General features: G+C 46.7%; 1 protein-coding gene across 1 annotated transcript in view; it reads right to left on the reverse strand.

Annotated features, from left to right (window-relative positions):
• Window positions 1-913: 913 nt before the first annotated feature.
• LOC147894257 (THUMP domain-containing protein) overlaps window positions 914-21,541 on the reverse strand; it is a 38,444-nt gene continuing 17,816 nt past the window's right edge. Inside the window, exons 5-7 of the mRNA XM_087384807.1 lie at window positions 19,183-19,306; window positions 18,954-19,094; window positions 914-1,428 (exon numbers count right to left, since the gene is read on the reverse strand). Coding sequence (XP_087240933.1) covers window positions 1,345-1,428; window positions 18,954-19,094; window positions 19,183-19,306 — 349 coding nt within the window. The 3' untranslated portion in view covers window positions 914-1,344. The remainder of the gene's footprint in view (window positions 1,429-18,953; window positions 19,095-19,182; window positions 19,307-21,541) is intronic.

Below are 21,541 nucleotides of genomic sequence, written 5' to 3' on the forward strand. Positions count from 1 at the left end.
AAGAAAATCATTTAAAAAAGTATGCCAATTTCTCTATGGGAGAAGCTTAGGATTGAAAGCTACAAACCCAATGAAGCCCCCATCATTTTAGGGACAATCATATTCCATGCCATTTTTCATTATTCCTCCATAAGCTCTATACTTTTTAGGCAACACTAAAATTGAGGTGACGTTTGTGCCAGAATGAGAAAAGACTTGGTCTTGAACAGACAAACAACAAATCGATCAATCTAAGGCATAGCATGCTTGGTACAACCATCTACTAGTTCTTTATCCATCTTATTTATATATACCTTTGTACAACTAGAATATATCCAATCGTACAAATTCAGATTTTTGTTCTTCTAAGTCCCATCTTATTAACACTGCCCCACTAGGGGCAGCCTATAGCAACAAGGAACTTCATTTTCTAGGTGCTGTCTAAAGCGCACGTGTCTCTCTCTCCTGCCCACTCAACTTTGACCACGTTGTCAATGCAATTCCAATGGCTTTTGCATTTGGGCAACTCCACTATGCTCAACGCCTTTCCCTCGGGCTTTTATTTGCTTGTTTGTGTGTAAAACGAGGTAAACATGTCTGGGTCAAATATGTCAAGCCATGCTTTCTGCACTCCAAAAACTTCAGCTTATTTCATTTTCTAATATGTGAGAGCAAGAGAGAGAGAGAGAGAGAGAGAGAGAGAGAGAGAGAGAGAGAGAGAAAGAGGACAGTGCTCTCGGCACCCCGTGCCTCTTGTTTATATTCACTCTAGCACTAAAACACATTTTACAGCTAGCTTCACCATAATTGTACCATTACATAACTACTACGGTGTACCCTCAGCTTAGCCCTCACAAACTTTTAACGTCAACTGATTCATATAATGCAAAGACTGTAACAGATTATGTTTCTTCCTATGGCCTAAAACCAGCAATTAAGAACTCCAACTTTATCTTCAACTCTAGGACAATGTTCAATTTCTCTGTCAATGTTGGTGAGCACTAGAACTTGCCCTTCCGGTTACAGTCTGAAACCGATACGTACACAGAGCCATCAAGTAACAGCAACAGCTCAAAGTATCTAGGCAAATCAAATACCTTCAGTGGATAAAACAGTTCATCATGTCGTTCTTTGCCTTACCAGGCATGGCTAGCATGCAATGTATGCCTAGTATCATTTGAACTTTTGAGAAAATTACCCCTCAAGGTGGAGCAGAGAGGCAGCTTACAAAACAGGTATCATACTTCTTCTCTATGGCAAACACGAAACAGGTTGAGCACACTTCCTGCCCAATCCTTGAAAGGAGCAGTTAAAACCGTTCCTTATCAACTAAGGTATTGAATTTGCTGGAAACCCCATTTAGGATTACTGTTTCAAGGAAGTCAATTGCCGCAAGTTGTACTTAGCAAACTCTTTGTAGCACTTCACTACTCCTACCGCACAGACGGTCTGCCACCAATGAAAAGGTTAGATCAGACTGAGATCCAATCTAAAAATCCAGGTGCCACAATTTCAAAACATGAAAGAAACAAGGTTTCACAGCAATTGCACCACATTGCATTTTGTAAAGCTGAATAACAATTGTCTGAAAACCACAGGCTGAAGGTTCTACATAGGACTTTCTAGCATCATCGCTGAGCTAAGACCTTCCATCTTTCCACTTGTTACTCGCTGAATCTTCTCTATGATCCTCTTATAGTCGGGGGATAGACTTGCTGGCCACTGGCATATCTTAGTTTGAAATTAATCTACCCAGCCTATTGTCTGATAAATGCTTTCTTTGTTTCTTTCACCTACATAGATAAACTTGCTGCTGAAAACTATGATAGCGAATGGGAGGGCATCCTGTGAACTGGCATATCTTAGTTTGGAATTTGTCTGCGCAGTTTATTGCCTGATATCGAGATGAAATTGCAGCTGAAAACTGCGTAAAATGACAAGAAGAACAGCCAAACTGAACATTAATGCACACAAGACGTAAATAAATTTAGTAGCCTCTCTGTGCAGAAACCCCCCTGTACCCCCTTTTGCAGCCTGCTGTCCCCATCCCAGGTCCTCTTCCACCCCCCTGCATCCTCTTTCCATCCCTTCCCCTGCCCAGGCTGTCTCTACATCCCTTCTACCTCTCTTTTGCCCGCTGCCTTGCCATCCTCCAGCTGCCCTCTTTTCTCTCCTCTTCACCTGTTGGCATCCTTTCTAAGTGGGGTCCGACTAATCTCTAGCCCCAATAGTCAATAGCCTAGAAAGAAGCATTCCTCGGCCAGCATGTTGAAAGACACGTGGAGGCCAAGGCAACCACCTTGAAGGTTTCCATGTGGGACCTGGGTCGAGAGCCCACTACTGAGTTGCACTTAACATATGTCAGCAAACACCATTTTGCAAGCACATTGGTAGCACTAGTTTGAGGTCCTTCCCAATTATAAGGAAGAAGGTCTCGATCTAAACCATTCTAGCTACTGATTCCAAGTTCATTCCTTGACCTCAGGATATTCCTCCCAAACCCTTAATCTCAACCATCCAACTAACTAGCAAGTAACATCAAGTTTATTTGGTCTATGTTTACACTAGTTTAGTACCTCAAAAGGACATAAAAGTGTGTTTTTAAGGTTCCTTTTTTTTTTTCTAAAGTGGTTTGAACCTCTATCCAATGTAAGTCCCCTTCAAGACATATATTGTTGACTTGTTCAAGATCATGGGGAAAAAGCTCCTATAGACAAAAATCTATAACAAAAGCCTCCATTTTCGTTACAATAATTGCATGGTTGCTGTTTGGACTCATACAAAGGCTATTCCAAACCCTAGGTTAGACTACATCCTAACCCAAGATCCAATCCTAAATCTTAGGTTAGTCCAGCCTTACCCTAGATAAGGCCCCTAGTTAGTCTGATTCTAGATATAACAAGTGCTTTTATAGGGATGTATGGGGTAGCTGAGGTGCTTGGTGCACAATTTCATGTTTAGCAGAAAGGTGGTTGGTTAGCAATTGGAGGTCACAATTCCCTAGAATAATGCCCTTGGTATAGAGCTTGGCCACTTGGTCAAGCTGCCAAGACAATGTCTATGGTGTATGAAATCCCTTGTTTTTCAAAATGCACATTGACGGGGAGGGAGAATGATTCGCGACAACGGCCAACCGATAGATCTAAAGTCCTTTAGCTCGTACGCCTCCAACCCAAAAGACTACCCCAACAATGGCTCGCAAAGGCAAGGTGTGCACAGTCACAAAAAGAGTAGCTATGTCGCAGAGAACGCAAGAAGGGGGGCCAAGAGACGACGATAGATCTAGATGGACCCCCCCTCCCCCCCCCCCCCGATCCAAGAGCAAGGTATAGCTAGAACTCTGCTTCACAATCAAAGCAAACCCTTGGAAAAGACCTAGCCCCCTCCCAAGGGCCTCTTTCATAGGAGCCGACCCAAATCTTGTAGATTCTCCAAGAAGGGGACATGTTAACCACAAAGACCAGGAGTGGGTGAGACTACCGCATCATAATCACAACCCTTGGAGACCCTGCCAAACCTAGGACTTACTCAAGCCCCCCAAACACCCCTCACAAACCCACGCCCTCTCCTCTACCGCAATATAATCAAAACCCTTGGAGACCCCTACCAAGCCTACAACTTACTCAAGACCTCCCCTAGAACCCCATGATCAACACCCTTCCTCTACTCCCTACACTCAATATTCCCCAATCTTTCTCCCCCCCTTCAACATTCCGCCTTAAATACAAGTGATTCAACTTCCATGTCTTGTCGCCTTCTTTAGTTATAGCGGCCAATCTGCAATTAAGGAGAGAGCTTTCCTTTGATTTTCTTGCCTATTCCCATGGAGCTACTTGGAAGTTCCTCAGGATTTCCCCAGTCCACTTGAGGTAACTATCTATCTCCAACTAAGGAAGCCTCGAAAAACACACCATGACCGCTTTGCGGTTTGTTGTTTGCAACCTCCTGAAAGCGAACAAAAGTTGGTACTAAAGTAGCACTCGAGAGTCTTTGATCACATTGAGGGTCCATGCCAGCAATCCACAGAGAGGGACCACTTACTACCCTTTGCATCAGGTAGCCTCGAGCTCAGCCTCATACCTAGGCTCACTAGATTAGGGTACTCCCAATGGCACCATTTGTGTCTAGCAACACAGATCAAGTGTTAGAAAAGTAGGTTGCTTGCTTAAGGCCAACATATGTACCAACACATCTAGAAACAATCCTTGAGGTAACATACCAAAACAAGGTTCTGTTTTGCTGCACCTCTACCACGTGCCTCTGTAATAGGCTTTAGTAGCTGCTCAAGGCTGTAGGCTCACGGAAGCAAAAGGATGCACAAGAGTGGAGCAAGAAGTGGAAGCCGTCATGTCAACTACATAATGAAAATGAAAGTACAAACTACTATAAAAGAGAACCCTAGGACCTAGTGTCCTAGTGGTACCACTAGTACTAGGTGTCATAAGACACTAAAAGTACTAGGTGACCTAAGTGCCAATAACTAAAGCTACACGGCACATACCAGGGTCCAGAGGGCATCAATACGACCGGGAGAAGATGGCCTGCAAACCCCCCTCCATAGTATGGGCTGAAGTATTCTGCAAACGTCTCAGAATACGTGATATTTTCTATGAATGTGCAAGGTATGCCAGATCATGTAACAAAGGGAACCAAGTATAAAGCCTGTCGAAAGACTTCGAGCTTGGGACGAGGAAGTGCCTTTGTAGACATATCTGCTATGTTGTCCTCTGTGGGAAGGTACAACTCTAAGTCTCCTGTTGACAACTGCTCTCGAACATAATGATAGTGAACTTCAATGTGCTTGGTACGTGCATGGAACACTGGATTACGCGCAATGGCCAAAGTACTCCGGTTGTCACTGTAGACCATAGTGGAGGATGTCTGGCGAATACCAGGATCTGTAAGTAACAGTTGAAGCCAAACACACTCTACTGTAGCGGTGAAGGCTGCCCTGTACTCAGACTCACAGCTGGACGTGGCAACTCTTGGTTGCTTCTTGCTGAGCCAAGAGATACATGAACTGCCAAGCAAAAAACAGTTACCCCTAATAGAACCTTGGAGGAGCTCCCGTCTGCAGCTGCCCGCCACCACCCATCACCATCACCCAGCCCCCCTTGGCAGCGCCCTGCTCCCTTGGCCGCGCCCTTCAGGTCGCCCCCCTTCAGCCCGTCTGGCCGCGCCCTGCTGGTCGCGCCCCCCTTGCCCTTCAGGTCGCCCCCTTCAGGCCGCCATCTAGGCCGCCATTCAGGCCGCCATCTAGGCCCCCATTCAAGCCGCCAGTCGTTGCTGCAGCTGTTGTCCGCCACTCCCTTGCACTTCAGGCTGGGCTGCTTTAGGGCCCTCTCCGGGGCTGTTGCTGCTCGTGTTCCGGGGAGCTGAGTTCCTGGGCTGTTTCCAGGGCATTGGCGGAGCTTTTTGCTTCAGCATTGAGCGGCCTGTTTTCATCCCACGCAGGCTGAAGTTTGGGGCATTCATTAACCAAGTTTTTTGGGGATTGACTAGTGGTTGGTTGCGAGTTCTTGGTGGGTATTTTCAGCAGAGGTAGCTCCTCCCCTCAGGACAGCGCAAGCTGAGACAATGGAGGACACTAATGCCACTCCCGTCGCCGAACCTGAGGAGATTGAAGTCACAGTTTCTTTTCCTCCCGACATTGTGCAGATGATTGAGGTAGCAGAGGAGGGTTTTCGTTTGACGCACATCATTGGCTTTCTACCCGGTAGAGGCCAACAGTTACGTGATTGGGTGTACACCAGCATGGCCTCATTAGGTGTCTCACTTACGGTTTTCCGATTGCTTGGCAGAGGGTACTTTTCTTTTGGCCTTCAGTCTGCAGAGCAGGCTCAAAGAGTACTTATGAGCTCACCGATTCAGTTTCAGAGCAAAGTCATCCATTTGTGGCCTTGGCGGAAGCACTTCAGTACTACTTCCCCGGGACCGCGACAGGTCTCTTTTTGGATGCTTTTCCCTGGACTTCCTAATGAGGTCAGCTCTTGTCACTGAGCTGTGGAGCATATGGCTAGTGTGGCAGGTACAGTCATCCCATCAGGTGCTAGACTTTCCTATGCTCAGTCACTTGCTGGTACAGGTGTTACGAGGGTCAGACTCAGTTCAGAGTTCCCCCCTCCTCGACCTTTGCCTACTTTGATTTCGTACTCCACAGGAGATGGGGTCCAGATTCAGCAGAGAGTTTTGTATGAGGGTCTTCCTGATCAGTGTCTTTTCTGTCGGAAGAGAGGTCACTTTATTAGGGATTGCCCCAGTCGTCGGCCTCGAACAGAGACTCCGGTTCCATCTCATCCTACGAGTAACCCGGAGCCTACAGTTCAGCCTCCAGGGGTCTCTGAGCCTGCTTCGACTCATTCAGCAGAGCGAGAGGAGACTCCTCCGGGGGAGCCTCCAATGGACTCAGAGGACTTGGAGGTGCCTCCAGTGGAACAGCTTTCACGGAGAGCTCGGAGGAGACGGAGACAGATGGAGAGCCAGCAGTACGAGCAGCCCCAGGTACGAGCTCAGAGATGGCAGAGAGTTGAGACACATGTGTAGGAGACCCCGGAAAGGGGAGATGCAGAGGACCATCCGCAGGCAGGTCTTGACAATGTGCAGGAGACGGTAGCTCTGCGAGTCGAGACACATGTGCAAGAGACCCCGGAAAGGGGAGATGCGGAGAGACACTGTGCATGAGACTGTAGCTCAGGATTTGATGACTCTTGACACTACTACCCCGGAGGTTCAAATATTGGTTATTGAGACAGTTATCCAGCAAGAGACTACTCAGGCTGCAGTTACTCTGATGGATGCCTCTTCCCAGCAGTGCATTGAGAGAGTGGTATCTTATGACAAAGGTCAAAGTTAGAGCCCATTCCAGGATCTCATGCGCCTGTACGAGGTTCCCTCGAGACCTCTTTCTCTTCCCCGTCGCACAATACCTTCCTTTGTTGCTATGCGGAGCGTCCTTTTAGACACCCCTCCCAGTATAGCCTCGTCCTCGCAGCTTTTCACTCCTGGTTTATCCAGATCTTTTGCGAGTGCGGTCACAGATTTCGCTGAGTACCCAGACAGGCATGAGGATTGGGAGATCCTAGCAGATGAGATTGAGCGAGATTATCAGTCACCCACGCTGACAGGCACCTCGTCGCAGATTCTTCCTCTCCCTCTCACCTATTCCAAGAGCAGAGTTAGGACGACTCAGCCCTTTTCAGCTCTTCTAGCTCCTAGACCTGACCCCACGATGGTTGACAGAGATCTTCCCGTTGAGTTTTGGCCCTTTTTGGCTCGAGGGGTTACCACACACCCCCTCACTCGATTGGAACTTCTCCCCCCCTCACTCAATTGGAACTTCTCCCGGTGTTTTGCCGACGGTCAGAGGAGGTAGAGGAGTACATGGGATCTGTTACTCTCTCCAAAGAGGGGCACATTCTTCGTTTCTCCGCAGGCAGCTTTCGATCTCGGGGGAGCAAAAGCTGGTCAACTGAGTTACTTGACAGCGAGATTGCTAGACAGCTCATGAGCATGACTCAGTTTTCATCGGTTCACCGTATTGTCGGCTCGCAGATTCATTCATGCCCTAGGACTCTTCGACCTGGCTTCGGTGGCAGGGCCTTTCTGTTTCTGTTCTTTGAGGTTCAGGGAGACTTTGATTTGCCCAGGAGTGCTGGTTGGTTTGACTTTCAGCTCCTCAGTTCGCGCCAGAGTACTATTCCCTTGGATGGAGCCATTTTACATGAGTTGGGGCAGATTTGGAGTTTGATCAAAGACCGACTTTGGATTGCGCCGTCAGAGAGAGAGATTTGTGCCGTTGCCACTGGCACCCCCTCACTTCCATCCGATGTCTAGGTTGTCCATCATTTCATGGAATGTGAGAGGACTGAACGGCCGCAGATTTACCTCAGATGCAGATGGTCGTAGATCGGGAGTTCCTAGATTGCAGTTGCTTAGGGACTCCCTTCGGTTTATTTCCTCAAGGTCCCCTCCAGACATTGTGCAGAGGCAGGTCATTGACTTCTATGCATTTGAGTCAGCTCCAAGGCACTCGGGAGTAGAAGAGGAGGAGCTAGCTGACATGAGAGAAAGATGGGTCAGTAGAGGGAGTTGACACGACACCACTACTGAACGAGGGTCACAGGGAGCACACACGATTACCTATCTCGGCTCTTCTCAAAGGCGTTCGACAGAGACGTGGCATTACACTTGACATAGCCCATCAAATCAAGAGATCGAGGAGACCACGCCCCCCACCACAGGACTAGACAGCTCGACAGATGTAGATACGTGAGCTCTTTGTGTCACACCAGAGAGCTATCACGGAGCCTGGATACATGGAGCCAGATCATGTTCTTGGAGCATTAGCCCTGAGCGCCTGACATGCCCCACACACTATTTGGCTTTTCTGGCCTGACTTGATATGATGTACTACATTAGTATTTCAGTTTATGTGTTTTTCTAGTACTCAGCGAGGGCCTTAGCGAGCCCTTCGCTCCAGACCACTATGGCTTGTATGAGTTTACTTTGTTTCCGCACTTTTGTCCCATAGGCCCGCGAGGCCTACCGTGGACGTTAATACATCTCTCTCTCTCTCTCTCTCTCTCTCTCTCTCTCTCTCTCTCTCTCTCTCTCTCACAGGTGGGCCTACTTAACTTCTCAGATGATGACAGAGACCCACACATAGTCCCGGAACTAGATGCAGCTGAGCTTGGCATAGTAAGGCATTCTGCAGATACCCCACAGGTGACAAGGTATGGACGACATCTGCTTGAACTAGGGGCAATCCACGACCTGATCATCTTTAATGGCCTTCACAGATGGCCATCTTCTAGCAAACTCACTTGCTTCCCACATGGTGGTGGATCTATTACAGTGGACTATGTACTAGGCCCACTAGACTTTGTCTCACGGATACACGACTTCGCCATACCCCCCCCCCCCCTTCGGAGCTGATCACTCATACTTGACCTTCCATATCGCCACCACCACGCCAATCACAGGGAGAGCTCCCCCCACACACTCAGATCCACTTTGACCGTGCTCTCGACCCAGTATACATGGGCCATCTAGCCAAGGATCTCCCAGCTATACTTGGAGATGACATAGACCTCACCAGCGCCTCTGACACCCTCGTACAGGACGCTGCTATCAGATCTTTTCCCACGACCTGCTCCAGGCGGGCTAGAGATGGGAAGATGCCTCAAAACCCTTGGTTCGACGACAAGTGCAAAGAGGCGAGAGCCCACTTCACACAGCAGCAGACTTTGAGTCATCTGACGCCACCTGAAGCACAGAGCATCTATCGACGACTGATGCGCCGTAAGAGACGGGCTTTCCTCACACATGATTGTTCCCCTATTGCCACAATATATTGAGGATCTAGACATCCTCTTCTCGCCAGTATGGGAGCCGCCACCACCGTCTTCTCCTCATACCACAACGCCCAATGCGGATGTCCTAGAAGAAATTCCTATGATGGCGGTCGAAAATGAGGAATTGGCCCCAAGAGGTGCTACAGCGCAACGCATAGTTGCAACCAATATGTCTCCATCAACATGAAAAGAAACAGCCAGAGGATACATCGGTACCATCCTACCCGAGTAGCAAAATTTTAGCCGTCAGTTTTCCCCCTCTGACGATACACGTCGGCAGAATTGGATATGCCAAAGAAGTGTGATGTGGCCTAAAATGAGATTGCCAGATCGTTCCGAGCCGACCACTGGATGGGGATTTCTATCAGAGGGGAAGCCACCTATCCCCATTTCTAACCCAGATCTGTGGCACACGTATGCATGCTCCCTCTATGATGCCCAGATGCAGACACCGCCGGATATGTCCTCCACGCCTAGGCCCACCACCTGTCATCTGTTCACCACAAAGTAACACCAATGGCAGCCCAGGCTTGGTCAAAGTCTCCCTTAAACCCAGAGCAAAGAGAAAAAGCAAGGAGAGAAGTCTTGTGTTTTGGTTGCCTTCAACCTCATCAGTGGAAGGATTGTCCACGAAATAAGGATCGTCGGATGGTTGAGATGGTAGTCTCAGAATGCGACGTGGAAATGGAGGGAACTCCCAGAGCGGAACAGATGCAGATTCAGCTAGCGGGATCTTCTCAGAGGTTAGTATCTTGTTTGTTATGTGTGTCTGTTGCTAAGCTAGTAACGAGTGCACCTGATAACATCCTATCTAGGCCCGCATCAACGGGGTATACAACCTTTAATCGGAGTTAATTAAGATGAAAGGGCAAGTGACCAATCATGATGTCATTGTGTTGTTTGACTCGGCTCAACGCACAATGTGATTAACTCCAAAATCGTGAAGAGGCTGAAGTTAAAGACTAGCCCATCTGACTATGCGTATACAGTCAGGATGGCAGATGTAAGTTCAACTGAAGTATGGGACCAAAGGGTTACCCAGTTGGAGCTTCGTATTCAGGACTATGTTGAGAAGCTTGATTTTGAAATGACTAAGCTTGCTCATGCAGATATAGCCCTGGGTATGGCATGGCATTCTAGGAAGAATCCAGCCATTGATTGGAAAATGCACGTATATCAATTCAAGATGAATGATGTGCTTTATGTCTTACGAGATGAAAAAGATATACCTCAGGGACCGTTGGTTTCCGTGATGGAAATCCGAAAAGCTCAAGAAGAGTTTTTATTCCTTTGTACGGCATCGGTAGAGCCGGTTGATGATTCTTTGGCTGGCGTTGATGTTGTTCAAAGTGGTAAGATGGCCAAGTTGGCTAATCTAATAGCAGAGGAGTTCTCTGAATGTTTTAGGGATGAGTTACCTTATGGGTTACCTCCAGAGCGAAACGTTCAGCATAAGACTGAACTGATCGCGGAGGCAGAACCTGCAAATAGACCTCCCTATAGAATGAGTTTTACTGAAGAGGCGGAGGTGCGTAGACAACTGGAAGAATACCTCAAGTTGGGGCAGGTTCAACCAAGTTTCTCACCCTATGCTTCGCCAGTGATATTAAAGAAGAAATGATACGTTTCGTCTCTGTATACATTACAGAGCATTGAATAATATCACTGTTAAGCACAGGTATCCGATGGCTCGGATTGATGATTTGCTAGATGCATTACATGGAGCCGTGATTTTCAGCAAGATAGATCTTAAGTGTGGCTACCATCAGATCCGGATTAGAGCCGAGGATGTGCATAAAACCGCTATCAGAAGCAGGTTTGGTCATTATGAGTTTTTGGTAATGCCCTTCGGACTTACCAATGCTCCAGCTACATTCGTCATGCTTATGAACGATTTACTACGTCCGTATATCGGAAAGTTTGTAGTACATTTTATTGACGATATTCTAGTGTTCAGTAAAAGTATTACTGAGCATCGGAAACACTTAAGAATAGTGTTCAGTACTTTGAGGAAAGCCAGTCTTTATGTAAATAAAAAGAAAACTATATTGTGTATGGTTAGGCTTGAATATTTAGGATTCATAATTACTCCAGAGGGGGTAGAAATGGATCCAAAGAAAGTGGCTGCGATACTAACTTGGCCAATCCCTCAGAGTCTGACCGCTTTGCGATCATTCTTGGGATTTGTCCAATTTTATCGAAGGCATATCAAAGGATATTCCAAAATAGTATCGCCATTGACTGATCTGACCTCAGATAAAGTACCTTTTATATGGGGACGGAATCAACAAGAAAGTTTTAACACCATAAAACAAGCTGTGGTCACAGGACCGGTGTTAAAAATAGTTGATCCCCAGAAACCGTTGTTCCTCGAAACCGATGCAAGTGGCATTGCGGTAGGAGCAGTTCTCCTTCAAGAGGTAAGGCCAGTAGCCTTTGAAAGCAAGAAGCTTTCTCCCTCTCAGCGAAATTGGCCAACTCATGAATTAGAGTTGTATGCTGTTATCCATGCTTTGAAAACATGGAGGCATTATTTGTATGGTTCAGAGTTTTATGTGGATGTGGATCATGATACTCTGAAACAATTTTGTAAACAGCCTGACTTGAGGGGCCGCCAAGCTAGGTGGGAAGAGCTCATGCAGGAGTTTAATTTGACGATTCGGTACCGAAGAGGGAAGGATAATAAGGTTGCTGATGCGTTGTCTCGCATTATGCACAATATGAGTTTTACGGTATTAGAGAGTGCTCTAATGACCAAGATTAGAGAAACTCAAAAGGTGGACGAGTTTGTCCAGAGCTTATGGCCTAAAGCTCATGTGTTTAGACTCGGGGAAGAAAAGGATGACCTGGCATCCAGAAAAGGCCAAACATATGCAAGATATACCATAAGGGATGGTATGGTGAAAAGAAATGGCAAGGTTGTAGTACCTAGTCAGAATGATCTCAGGCAAAGAGTCATTCGACAGTGCCATGATAGCCCATGTGCGGGACACCCAGGAGTCAAGAAGACATATCATCTCGTGAAGCGAGATTTCTTTTGGCCAAGGATGAAAAAGCATATTCATAAATATGTGACACGGTGTTTTTCGTGTTAGGTAAGCAAGGCCGAGCGGGTGAAGCCACCCGGACTTTTACAGCCCTTGGAGATACCACTAAGTAAGTGGGAGAGCATTTCCATGGACTTTATTGTGGGGCTGCCTACGACACAAGGTGGATATGATTCTATCCTTGTGGTGGTTGATCGTCTAGCCAAGATGGCTCACTTCATTCCGACTAGAGAGTCTGTTAGTGCCCCGCAAGTGGCGGATTTGTTTAGACATATATTTCGTCTGCATGGATTGCCTAGATCCATAGTATCAGACAGAGATGTCAGATTTACCGGTCATTTTTGGACTGCGGTATTTGAGACACTAAGGACTGAGTTGGGAATGAGTAGTGGGGATCATCCTGAAACGGATGGTCAGACGGAGAGAGTCAACCAGATTTTAGAGGATATCCTGAGGGCATATGTGTCATTGAGGCAACATACGTGGGACAAGTGGTTGCCATTGTTAGAGTTTGCCTACAATGATAGAAAACATTCCTCTACGGAGTTTAGTCCGTTTGAATTGAATTATGGCTATAGACCAGCAAATCCAACTACAGTTGGAATACCTCAGAGAGTGCCTAGTGCCACGAACTTTGTGGTTCAGATGCAGGAGATGCTAGCACTTGCGAGAGCTAATATCCGCCAGGCTATGGAAAGAGCCAACGCGTTGCAAAACCGGTCTATAAGAGAATTTAAGGAAGGAGGAAAAGTTTTTCTCAGAGTTCCTTCACACTCGAAGTCGTTAACTTCAGGAGAGTGTGCTAAGTTATCACCTCGATACTGTGGGCCGTGGTTAATTCTAAAGAGAATAGGCAAGGTAGCCTATAAATTAGAATTGCCACAGGGTTGCAAGGTGCACCCAGTGTTTCATGTTTCTCGTTTAAAGAAATTTTTGCATACTGGTGACTCACTAATCGAAGGTGTGGTTTTGTTTCAGGAGATAGAGGATAATGCAAGGCGCAAACCAACAAGAATCCTAGACCGAGAAACAATGCAAGTGCGCAATCGGAAGATACCCACGGTGTTGGTTGCATGGCATGTCTGCCTCTATCAGAAGCTACCTGGGAATCCGTATACCAGTTGCGGAGAGTATTCCCAGACTTTATCATCGAGGACGCTGATGTCTAAAGAGGGAAGGAATGTTACGCTCTAGCCGAGGTAGCATGACCTCGGAAGAATCAGTCGACATTTCCCTTAAGGATCTACGTTTGTAATATATTTGTTTGCGCTTCATGTAAATGATCGGGAGGGAATTAATGTCAAGGTCCTAGGTGAGGGCTGATAGCGCCAGACTAGATGGATCTAAGGCAAAGGGCCTAATGCAAGCAATGTGCCTAGGGGTAAAGGAAATTAAAGTATCCCATGAGAGGGGTGAAAAGATGCATTAGGAAAGGTCCTATGATGATGACATGTGGCATCTAGATCCATCAAGGGAGATGGGGCTTGCTGGAGTTAGTGAGAGAAGGAGAATGGACCTTTACGTGATTGTGATTTCGATTTCTCTGAGAGCTCTCACGCTCTAGCAAGGATTTGGCTGGGAGGATATTCTGTGGTGCTACTCCCGTGATCTGCTGTAGTAAGTAGAAAAATCGTATCACTTTTGGGGGTTATCTCTATTTTGTTACATTCATAGATGACTTTACCAACTACACTTGGGTTTATGGTCTCAAGGCAAAATCAGAAGTGTTTATGCATTTCAAACACTTTGTGGCTATGGTTGAAAACGAGACAGGACTCAAGGTGCAGACACTTCGCACAGATCGAGGGAGGGAGTACATGTCTCATGAATTTGAGACATTTTTGAAAGAAAAAGGTATTATGCATCAGCTTACAGTGAGGCTTACACCTCTACAGAATGGCAAAGCTGAGCGGAAGAATCGCACCACCATGGAAATGGATGGATGCATGCTCACAAGTAAGAAGTTGCCTCACAGGTTTTGGCTGGAAGGCCTCATGTGTGCCAACTATATTTTAAATCGGGCTCCTACAAAGGCTTTGAAGACAATCACTCCCTATGAGGCATGGCATGGGAGAAAGCCTCCAGTGGACCACTTCAGAGTTTTTGGTTGTGTTGCATATGCCCACGTGCCTGTGGAGTTCAGACACAAGTTGTCAGATAAGGCACTTAGTGGGATATAGTTCACAAAGCAAAGGCTATCGTCTCTACAATCCTGCTACACGCAAGATTTTTGTCAGTAGAGATGTCATATTCTCTCAAAATTCTGCACATACAAATGCTGAATTTCAGATTCCGGCCTCTTCAGATGATGTGTTTGAGGGGATGCTTCCTATAGCATTTGGTTCCCCCGCTGAAAATCAGAATTTACAGCAACCTCCACCAACTCCACAAATACAGATTCAGCCCCCAGCTGAATTGGTACAACCTCAGGGTGTGGATGAAGTTGTCAGGCAAGAAATTCAAGAGATACACGCAGCCAAAGCAGTCCCGCATTGGTTGCTTCAGACTCTCAGGGGAGTAGGCTTGAAGCTCCATTGCCTGGCAGAACTCGTAGTGCAGTAAGGCACATGGAGGGAGCTCACTCAGTTGAATCAGCTTATGCAGGTACTCTTCTTGATGAGGAGGAGCCTCAGATATTTGAAGAAGCAAAAGATAATGTGCATTGGATGAATGCCATGCACGATGAGTTGCAGTCCATTCATAAAAATCAGACTTGGGATGTTGTGGATTTGCCACCAGGTAAAAATGCCATAGGTACACGGTGGGTTTTCAAAGTCAAAAGAAAGCCAAATGGGTCCATTGATCGGTACAAGGCAAGGCTGGTTACAAAAGGATATACTCAGAAAAAGGGCATAGATTATGAGGAGACTTTTGCTCCTACATCCAGGATGACAACCATCAGGTCAGTTATAGCCATGGCTGCAAATTTTGAATGGAATGTTCATCAGTTGGACATTAAAACAGCTTTCCTTAATGGAGACTTGTTGGAAGAGGTTTATGTCAAACAACCTCCGGGCTTTCAAATTTCAGAAAATGCACTTCAAGTATGCAAGCTGAATAAAGCTTTGTATGGGCTGAAACAAGCCCCACATGCATGGTATGCCACAATTGATGCCTTTCTGACCAGCAAGGGGCTGCACAATAGTCCAACTGAGAGCACCCTCTACATCAAGAAGGATGGGGGGGATATTCTCGTCATCATTCTTTATGTAGATGACATGCTGCTCACCGGATCAAATGAGGAAGCAACTGCACAATAGTCCAACTGAGAGCACCCTCTACATCAAGAAGGATGGGGGGGATATTCTGGTCATCATTCTTTATGTAGATGACATGCTGCTCACCGGATCAAATGAGGAAGTAATTGCAGATTTCAAGGCCCAATTGAAATCTACATTTGATATGTCAGACTTGGGCTTGTTACATTTCTTTTTGGGGATCCAGTTTATTCAAGAGAATCGTGGCATTGTTATGTCTCAGGCCAAGTATGTTCAAAAGCTCTTGGACAGATTCAACATGCATGATTGCAAGCCTATGTCCACTCCCATGGAGCTGGGGCTGAAGCTTACAATGCATGATGCGGGTGAATCAATTGATGTCACACTCTATAGTCACGCTATTGGATGCCTCATTTATCTCTGCAATACACGACCTGATATCCAGTTTTCAGTTTCTCAGGTATATCCACAGCCGAGCAGGTATATGCACAGCCCAAAGATTATGCATTGGCAGGCTGTAAAACGCATCTTCCGTTACTTGCAAGGTACAAAGTCTTTTGGCTTGATGTTTCCCAAGGGGGGTGACTTGCAGATGCATGCTTACAGTGACTCAGATTGGCCTGGAGACTATGATACTAGGCAGCTCACCAGTGGGAATTGTTTCTTTCTAGGACATGCTTGCATTTCTTGGTTGAGCAAGAAACAGTCTACAGTGGCTACCTCCTCATGTGAAGCTGAGTACAAGGCAGCTTTCACAGCGACAGTTGAAATGTGTTTGGCTGCGTCGTTTATTTGCTGATCTTCATCTTTCATTGGAGGGTCCTTCTCCGATTCTCACTGATAGTCAGAGTGCTATAGCAGTGGCAAAGAATCCTGTGTTTCATGCTCGCACGAAGCACATTGAAATTCACTATCACTATGTCAGAGAGAAGTTGCACGCAAAAGAGATCAGTATGATCTATGTGTCAACACATGACAATGTTGCAGACATCTTCACCAAAGCACTTCCATGTGAAAAGTTTGAGGCATTTCGTAGTGCCCTGAACTTATCTCCTTTTGGTGATTGATCATTTCCTTGTACATGACATTGGCACTGCAGGGGGGGTGTTAGAATTATTATTATAATTCAGCAGTGACCAATGTGATGTAATAAGTAGGTTAGGAGCACTTTTCCCTCATTTAGAGGTTTTTCCCCCTAACCACAGTTAGTTCACTAACTACGGTTAGTAAAGGATAAGGTTTTGTCACTTAGACAAAACCCATCCCACTACTTGTATTGGTCACTTCTTCTATTGCAAGCACTACGTTCAGCTCTCTTGCTTCCTGCTCTCTCACTCTCTCATTTCTAACACCTCTATCAGGACGGGAGTGGCGTCGGCCCACTATCACGCTTGATCCAACTCCATGACCAAGTCTGCATTGGACTCTACCTGCTTGAGATGCGCCGACACAGGGAGACCTTGCTACGACAGATCAGAGAGCAATAGGAGGCGATCACACCACAGGATGCAGAGGCCGACCACACACAACGGCACGTCACATACCTAGATGAATCCAGGAACATTCCCAAACTTATCCTCTAAAAACACAACATAGTGCAGTTTCAATCTCATGATAGTCACTCACAAGGTTGAAAACCATAAACTCCATCATGCATAGCAGGGACTAGCTACTATGACATCCCCACTGACGTCATCAGCGCCCAACAGTGGGTGTAGACCATAGTATAAAAATATGCTCTCACACATACAAATCCACACACCCACACATACTTGAGCATCAATTTATACAAAGTCTTTGTACTGAGTTTCTGTCAGCACTCCGGAGGTGAAGGGCACGTCACAGATTTTTATGCATTCGAGTCAGCTCCAGGACACAGTGGGGTGGAGGAGGAGCTAGCTGCTATGTGGGCAGTTTGGATTACCGAGAGAGGACTGCAAAGGCCACCCATGACACGGAGACAGCACAGAGCACACTCAATTGAGGTTCGGCCTATCACCGCTTTCCTCAGAGGAGACCGCCCGAGACGAGGGGTCACTTTGAAACATAGCTCAGCGGGTTCAAAGATCGAGGAGACCACGCCCCCCTTCGATGCCACAGTATGAGACAACCAAACAGACTTAGATTCGAGACATTTTCACCGCTCATAAACGAGCCACCACAGTGCCCGGTTTCGGTTACTGAGTTTCCACTATACGAGACATTTTTGCAGCTCATAGGAGAGCCACCCTGGCACCAGGTTATGTATCTTGACTCTGAGTATGAGTACTAGTTTTGATTTCTTGTAATTTGAATGTGATTTTAGCATGGTACTCTGCAAAGGGCCTTAGCCAGCCCTTTGCTTCAGCCCACAATGGCTTGTATAGGTTATCCTTGTGATTGTACTTTGTCTCATAGGCCTGCGAGGCCTCCAAAAGACGGTAATCTCTCTCTCTCTCTCTCTCTCTCTCTCTCTCTCTCTCTGCGTGACACATCACAGATTTCTACGCATTCAAGTCTGCCCCTGGACATGTTGGAGTAGAGGAGGATGACATGAGGGCAGCACGGATCAGTGGGATGAGACGACGATAGGGATGCAACCAGAGACGCAGGAGCCACACACAATGCAGCGACGAACCAGAGCACATACGCTAGAGGTCCAGCCCATCACAGCTTTACTCCTGACCAAAGGCGTCACTCTCGATAGGGCTCAACAGATACAAAGATCACGGAGACCATGCCCCCGAGCACAACGAGTGACGACCAGACAAACAAATACGAGATTTTCACAGCTCACACGAGAGCCACCATGGCACCTGGCTCTGTGTTCTGACTCTGACTTTGAGATTGAGTATTAGCTATTAGCTTCTAGCTTTGAGCTTTGAGTTTGAGTTTAAGCTTTTGAGCTTACTCTAGTATAGTACTCAGCAAAAGGACTTAGTGCTCACCCTTTGCCTCAGCCCATAATGGCTTGTATGAGCATGAGTTACTCTGATATTGTAGTTTGTCTCATAGGCACGAGAGGCCTCCCGAATACAGTAATACATCTCTCTCTCTCTCTCTCTCTCTCTCTCTGAATCCACCCGAATAAGCTCTTCAAGCATAGGAATCCACCTGAATCCTAGAAGGTGGTTTCTCTTTCCACCCTCCCATCTTCGGGAGGAGCTTTCATGTACTTGTGATATTGTATTGCTCAGGTCCCATAGGCCGGTTTTGGTCTTCAGAGGACGATAATATATTCTTCTTCTTCTCTCTCTCTCTCTCTCTCTCTCTCGATGAGCATCATCATCACCTCTCACACATGTGCAAGCATGCAAACACAAATATGCACGCACACCTCTTCGTTTATTAGTGCTTTGAAAGATTTTTAGATGTACCTTAACAACTTGAACAATGATAGTTTTGTCGGGATTTTTTAGATCCACTGAATGAGGTGGTTCCACTAGTTTTGCCACTGCATTTATGATCTCCATTCTGTCTAAACTGGTGTTAGCACGTGCTTCATACACCACTGCAAACTACACAAGGGAAAGTATAAAAAGTCAATGCCATAGACAAAAGCTTCCATCCAATCATTGGAAAAAGAAGTCTCGTAGAATAGCCAACCTTCAATGCTGGAGTTCCTTCCCCCAGTGGAAAATGGTTTGACAAAAAAGGTTGCACAACCTTCTTCACCTCATCTGCCGAAGCATAGCAAGTGATCTCCACAGGTAGGAACCTTAAACAGGACCTGCAACAATTCAAAGCTAGATCGCTTGATAACTTGTGTTTCGTGTTCTTTGATGGTGCTTGAAATAATTATCCATGGAACAGAAACTAAGTTTAGATGTTGACACTTGACTTCAGAATTAAGGGAAGGAAACCACAGTATGAATTGACACAAAGAACCCAATCTGTATTATATACAGATTGGCTTATTCCATACAGCCAACGAAGGCATGGAGATGCCAAAGGGTATTGTCGTAAAGGAGACCAAGGTTTTAAAAAAGGATGGACAAGCTGCTGTAGCCTCTACACTGGCCAGCATGTATTAAAACCAGAAATGGGGCATCCGCTGACGCGATGGCAGGCAAGACTTTTTCTCTGGGTGGTGGTGGTGGGTTTTTTTCTTCTTCTTCTTTTTTTTTTTTTGGGGGGGGGGGGGGGGTCTGGAAAACAAAAACAAACTCTGAACTGAATTGCGAGAAAGAGAGAGAGAGAGATTCTGCAGAAGAGATCTGGGAGAATGCCTGAACTGCTAGGCAAAAACCTTGTACAAGTGATAGAGGAGAGTTTATAGGGTCCCCATCACCGGCCAACCTGGCCCCAAGGCCGACCCAAGGTCGGGTCACCAACTTGCCCAACCAAGGCACCTAGGTGGTTGGCGGCGGGTGCAAACAGCCCCGCACCCCCTTGCCCTGTCCGCAGCAAGTGCGTCTCCATGGCAGCCTGCAAGGAGACCCAAATCCACCCCCTCCTACCTCATACGGGCAGGCACACCCACAAAGGCCCCCAGTCGATGCTAACTCTAACAGTGCACCACCGGGAAGAGGGGGGAGGGGGCAAGCTGCAGCAGGCAGCGACATGGAGCAGCCCGGACAGGTTTTCTGAGACTAGACAAACTTGTTTGGCCAAATAATCAAAACTACAGACTGTTGGGATGGTCACCTCCCCATCTGTAAGCCCCCATATGAGGAGAGCATGGGGGGGTGAACCTAGGCAGAAAAGATAAGGGAGGGGGCTGCCACATGGGCAGCACCTCACAGGGAAAGGACAGCCATAAGGGGCTGCCACATGGGCAGCACATAAGCTGTCATGTGGGCAGCACAGCAGCCTTTCAGAGGCGCCTCAAAGGCTGTCTGTACGGGCTGGAACAGGCCCCGAATAATGGCGGACAGGTGACGCAACTGTACGGCTGCATTGCGGGGGTCTATGGGCAGGCATAAGGCCTGCAAACAGGCCTGCAATAGGCGCAGGGATGGGCAAAGGCAGCAGCCCAAAAGGGGCTGCCAAAGGCCCTTATAAAGGGCTGGTTGGACCAGCCAACCAGGTCGGCCAGCAAGCAGACTGGTCGTCGGCCAGTCTGGTTGGCCAGGATGAGGCTGGCTGGTCGGTCCATTCAAGGGGGCCTTGCACCCTATAAAAGGATGGCTTCCATGCCCTGATTCCACATCACTTGGAGCAGCAGTTGGAGAGCACACAACAGCAGCAGCAAGCCCACCCTTAGACCTACACACAGAAGGAGAAGGAGGCTGACATAGGCCTGCAGACTGAGCTCAAGGTGCTGCCCACCCAGGCTGGCTTCTGGACAGCAAGGTGGAAGGGATCTAGACAGAGAGTCTACATATGCTCGAGGTGGAGCACGCGGGCTCACAGATCTAGAAGTGCTTGACATCTAATAGGAGAACCTTGCTTCTATATTTGTTTCTGAGCATTGTCTATTTACCGGTTTGCACATCTATGCACATAAGTTTAAGAAGTTTGTGATTCCAGAACCCCACAAGCACACTGTGTGAGCTCCTGGGCATTACTATCAGTCTTCCGCTGTGCGTACCCTTTGTTGGGTAATTTCTAATATGGTATCCATAGTTACCAAACGGAAGAAACGGAGTTTCCGGGCCCTACCGAAACGAAACGGAAGAAACGGCAATATGATACAATTTATGTATAAAAATTTATTTTTTATACATAATATAATTATCAATAGAGTGCAAATCATACATAATACAAATTACAATTATCTATACTTGAAGCTTCAGCCTTCAAGCATCAATGCATCATTCATGCCTCTATGATTCTAAATTCTTGAATGATGCTTCAATAATCTGAAATCAACATGTATCATGAGTCATGACTAACAAGTTTGGCATTACAAGAATCTGAAATTTAGAAGTTTGAAGTACTTTAAAGTTTAAACTTAGCACACAAGTTGAAACTTGAAACTTAAAACTTGAAAGTATCCAATGTCCAGACTCCATAGATGATC

Source organism: Dipteris shenzhenensis, chromosome 14 (assembly GCF_047967505.1).
Source record: "Dipteris shenzhenensis isolate YYH24624 ecotype China chromosome 14, Dip_SZ_1.0, whole genome shotgun sequence".
Classification (NCBI taxonomy): domain Eukaryota; kingdom Viridiplantae; phylum Streptophyta; class Polypodiopsida; order Gleicheniales; family Dipteridaceae; genus Dipteris; species Dipteris shenzhenensis.